At 46.7% G+C, this 5,036-nt stretch overlaps 1 protein-coding gene across 1 annotated transcript in view; it reads right to left on the bottom strand.

The window, feature by feature from the left end:
• The window catches only part of Ppp2r1a (protein phosphatase 2 scaffold subunit Aalpha), a 22,572-nt gene extending 18,130 nt beyond the window's left edge, over nt 1–4,442 (bottom strand). The window contains exon 1 of the mRNA XM_005371902.2: nt 4,290–4,442. Coding sequence (XP_005371959.1) covers nt 4,290–4,367 — 78 coding nt within the window. The 5' untranslated portion in view covers nt 4,368–4,442. The remainder of the gene's footprint in view (nt 1–4,289) is intronic.
• Between the last annotated feature and the right edge of the window lie 594 nt (nt 4,443–5,036).

The raw sequence follows: 5,036 nt of genomic DNA, 5'->3' as shown, positions 1-5,036 counted from the left end.
GAAGATGCTGGGGTGGCATATTCACAAGGTCAAGAACACCAAGAATTGCCAACAGCTCCCTGAAGTTAAGAGAGATGAAACAGACTTCCCTTGGAACCTCAGAGGGACCACTGACTTTATTTAAGATTTTTGGCCTGCACGATTTTTAGAAGATTCATTCATGGTTTTAATCCATCCTGTTTGTGGTAATTTATTACATCAGCCTTAACAAATGACTGTCTCTGGCTAACACCCACTAATAGATAAATAAAAATTTATTTTAAAAAATCGAGGCAATGCCTCTCTACTCCACAGAAAGTGAGGCTCAGAAAAGGAAACGCTTGCCTAGACCAGCCCTGAGAGATGAACAAGATAGCAGTGTCCCTGTCTGTTTCTTCCTCCACAGGGTGCTTTTGTCTACCCAGGTCCAGAGCTGTCCCAAAACAGAGAAAATAACATTTGAAGAAGACAATGCTTGAGGGATTACAAACCCTTCATTACCCCTGGGGAACACTTTTCCTGGAAGGAAAAAGAGAACAGAGGAAGCTGAGGGAGAACAGGGGAGTCTGCTCTCTTTTCAGGCTCCATACAACTGGAAATAGGTCTTCAAATTACTGTGATCCTGAACAAGTATGGTTCTCACCTCAGGGGACTTAAAGGAGTCTCTGGGATCACAGACTATGCTGAGGATCTGAAAAATGCTATGATGAAAACTGAGCATAGCAATACAAGCCTGTATCTCCAGCACTTGGGAGGCTATGGTAGGAACACCATGTGTTAGATCAGCCTGGACTACAATGCAGCATCTTACCTTAAAAAAACACAAGAAAACAAACCACAGCAAAAAAAAAAAAAAAAAAAATGTACACACCAAACTTTCCATTCAGTGTCACCACAGTAGCTTTGGGAGCAATAAAAGAACAAAGGAGGCCCCAAATCTCATTTTGGCGGTAAAAAGTCATCTTCTATAAACCCCAAAACTTATTTTCAGCCAAATTATAAAATACGCAGATCTATGGAAAGGTTAAAAAGCCAAATATTGCAAACACTAACAATCCCTAGATGCCAGCAGTAAGCCCACAGGTGCTTGTTCAGTACCCAGCAAAACTGTTCTTTAAACTACCAGTAAATGTTTCCAGTCTCACAGGCCAGTGTCTCTGAACCACTCGTACTCAGCACGACAGCAGCCATAGGAAGGAGACATTCTGCAAACAAACTGGCTCAGCTTGTATTCCAGCAAAACTTTACCTGCAAAACCTGCCAGTGGCTGGATATGGTCCACAGCCTGTATTTTTGCTGAATCCTGTACTAGTTTTCCAACGCTCTTGCCTCGATTTTTTAAAATAAATTTTTATTTATCTATTTATATGTACACCGTGTTCTGTCTACATGTATGCTAAGATGCCAGAAAAGGACACCAGATCTCATCAGAGATGGTTGTGAGCCACCATGTGGTTGCTGGGAATTGAACTCAGGACCCCTGGAAGAACAGCCAGTGCTCTTAACCACTGAGCCATCTCTCCAGCCCCTCTTGCCTCAATTTTTAAAGATGAAATTCTACTAGGATGGTTGTCTTAGCAGCCTGCCTCCCTTTCCCTTTGTGTTTAAGGTAGATGTTTGTGCTCCTCTCCCAAAAGACTATGGAAAACGCATGGGCCAGAGCCACAACTGGTGAGCAGCAGCCCTAAGAATAACAGAGGGTATCAGGGAACAACCACAATCACGTTCATAATCTTAACGCCAGTATTAATAGCACATGACATCTATAAATTAGCTCCCTGTTTGCTTAGCCAGTGTATTAACATACTTGGCACTGTGCTCTGAGGTCTTGTTCTAGAAACACCATTTTAAAAGGCAAGGAAGCTGATGCAGAAAAACAGGCACTTTTTGGAAAGCAATGAATCCCCAACCAGAACCTAAACACTCTTCTGTCCATACTGTCATTGAGAAAATATGCCTAAGAGTTGGGAGTCTGAATATGAGCAGCCGTTCTTTCACTCTAATTCTGATTTTTGTTAACTATGTCCATTGTTTTCTTCGGGAAGATGGCACTGTGAATGCTGGAGAAAAGAGGCAGAAAGCTGTGTAGCCGTGTGGCCTGAATTCAAAGCTATGCTGCTAGCAATCAGCTGCAAGATCTTAGGTCATCTTCACCCAGAGAGATGTATGACAGACTTCTGACCTTCAGAACCCATAAATAAAACTTTATGCTGTTTTATACTGCTTAATTTATGGTAATCTGTTACAGAAGCATTTCAAAACTGACACACTGACCTAAGCTAACCAACTTCCTTATTGTCTCTTTGTGTACACTTCATTCAACAGCTTCCCTCAAACCTTAGCACTAATGTTGTTTTAAATGGGTCTCTTCCCTCCCATGAGGGACGGTCTATACACTGCAACCATGTATAAAAGCATTCCTAACTTCTACCCAGCAACAGTCTCCCAGTTATGACAACCAAAACATCTCTAGACATTGCTAAACATCCCTGGTGGCAAAAATTGTTTCAAGCTAGGAACTACAGTTATTACATAGATATACTCCAACTTTCTGTAAGCCTCTTCCCCAACTTCTCATACTATATCCTGGAAGGAGTCTCTCCACTGGCCCAACTCCTCACCCAACTATTTAGTTGTTATGTACTCTGCCCTCAGTTTTTTCTTGACAAGCAGGTATTGGCTCAAACTTCAACTTTTTGACAAGGGTTACTAATATTGTACCCTACCTTCCTTATTTTTCTCTTTGCTGTTCTTCAGTCAACACAATATGTATGTATCTGTCACCCTTCACTACAAGGTAAATTCTTCCAAAGCCAGTTTTTTTTTCTTCTTTTTCCCATTGTACACAAGCATCTTGAGCACTGCTGAGAACACAGGCCCAACAAACAGTTGCTGATTCATTATCTCAACATTGACAGGTCTCAATCACTTCTTACAGGTGGCAGTATATTTAGTTCTGTTTGACTGTTTCACACCTAGCTTCCTGTACAGCAACCAGCCAGTTTCTTTGTTGATACAGAGTGTCACTAAGTAGTCTAGGCTAGCCTTGAACCTGCCTCTGCCTCCTGAGTCCGGAGATCACAGGCAGGCACCACCATACCTGGCTCTGGTCTCTTTTCTGTCCCCAACAACATTCCTGATAACTGCACGTGTTTACTGAACACATAAATTCACAGAGTATCCCTATAACTAGGTAATTATTTCCATTTAACAGAGGAGAAACACTGATTGCTTGAGTCAATCAGCAAGAAGCGCAAGGACCAGGAATACAATTCCAGTCTGTCTGGCATCAGAACCAGAATCATACACATAAGACTTAAAAGCTGGGCTAGCCTCAGGTTATCTAGTGCACCACAAACAATTCCATACAAAAGGACAAACAGAGGGTCCACAGAGCATGGTACCACAATAGCCACTCCCCCAAAATAACAGCTAACATTTATGAGGCCTTTACAAGCAGCCAGTTCTATTTTACTACATTTCCTCAGCCACTGGGGTAAGCCAGGACTATTATTAGCGGGTATTTTGTAGAAAACAGAAGCCAGGGGCCATGAAATAAAGCGCACACAAGGTTATCCTCAGGTGAGACGATGCGGCCTTGAGGTCTGACCTCTTTCAAAACCACAGCAAACCAACTCAAAGGCCCTAGGTCACTCTTCTCTCTGAACCAGAACTATCAAATCGCTTGGCAGTCAGGCCTGGGAAGAGACCGGGAAGAGGTCGGGGAGAGGTGGGTCTGTACACGTGACCCACCCCTGAATTAGGTTAGTTAAATCTCAGGGGAGGATACTTTCACATCCTCCTTCCTCCTCCTTCAGGAGAGCTACCCCAAATACCAGGCGAAGGCCCGAAAGGAATGGTATCAGTCTTTACTCGACCCAGCTATATAAAAACACTAAAAGCAATGGGAACTGTATCCCGGTCCTCAGCAGCCATGAGGGCTTCCCCTACTCCGCTGGTCACGCGCCCCCTTCTATCTCCCCCAGGGGGCCATTCTGAGTCCACCGCCAATCATCAGACTGGCAGGCGGCCGTAGTCTCCCCAGTCCATCTCGGGCCGCCCAGGCACAGATCCCGGGCGGCCGCGCGCACTCAGAAGGGACCCTCGAGGCTTGCCCTCCGCTGGGGACAAGACCCAATCAGGAGCGCCATCTCATCGAATCTTGCCACTAGGAAAGATGAGACCTGGATTCTGATTGGTCACCGCTGCCTTCCGCCACTCCCGGAGAACCCCGAGCCATCTCTCCCGCATTCCGCGATCATCTCTTTCCCCGATCTTCCCAACACACTTTAACGGAAGGTCCCCCACACCTGAACGTCTTCATTGCGGAGTTCATCTATGAGCACCGCAATGGGGTAGAGTGAATCGTCCCCGTCGGCAGCTGCCATCTTGCCTCCCTGGCGTCTCTGTCAGGCTGCGGCCAGCGCCGGGCGGAATCCGGGATCGGGCGGGGCAATGCGCGGGGAAAGGACGCAAAGAGGGCGTGGGGGCTCCCGAGCCACGCTACAGGGGCTGTCCCGCCGCCATTGGCCGCACAAGGTCTCGTCTGTTTGGTCCGAACCTACCAAGGCCCGCCTACTTCCCATTCACTATTGGTTGGGCGAACCAGATTGGCTTTCCGCTGTAGTATCGGAAGCGGAAGTGGGGTATCTTAGCGACCAAGGTTGTTCCCGCCTACATCACCGCTAGCAACCACAGAAACGAGCAGGGCTTTGAGCCAATAAGGATCGAGGAGAGGAGGTGGCAAAGTGGCCCGTGAGGCGGCGCAGAGAAGGCTTAAACCTTGGGTAGGGAGCGGTGGGTGACGTAAAGAAGAACAAGCCGGTCTGGTTGTACCTCTGTGGCGTCCTGTGAAGAAGGAAATCCTAAGAAGGGAGACTTGCTTTGGTCGCTTCTTCGACACTGTCCTGGGGCGGGTGACATAGGCCCACTTGCCTGCCCTACTCTGGATCAGTCCTGGAGAACTAGAGTGGACAGGGCGAGCCCTTATCCGGCCGAGGAGCTTCTAGGTAGCTAGTTAGAAATCAGCGAGGTGGAAGGTATTTTAGGTTGGACCT

Source organism: Microtus ochrogaster, unplaced genomic scaffold (assembly GCF_000317375.1).
Source record: "Microtus ochrogaster isolate Prairie Vole_2 unplaced genomic scaffold, MicOch1.0 UNK138, whole genome shotgun sequence".
NCBI classification, from domain to species: Eukaryota; Metazoa; Chordata; class Mammalia; order Rodentia; family Cricetidae; genus Microtus; species Microtus ochrogaster.
Note: the sequence above shows the minus strand (reverse complement) of the source record. Positions and strands in the feature narration are given on the sequence as shown.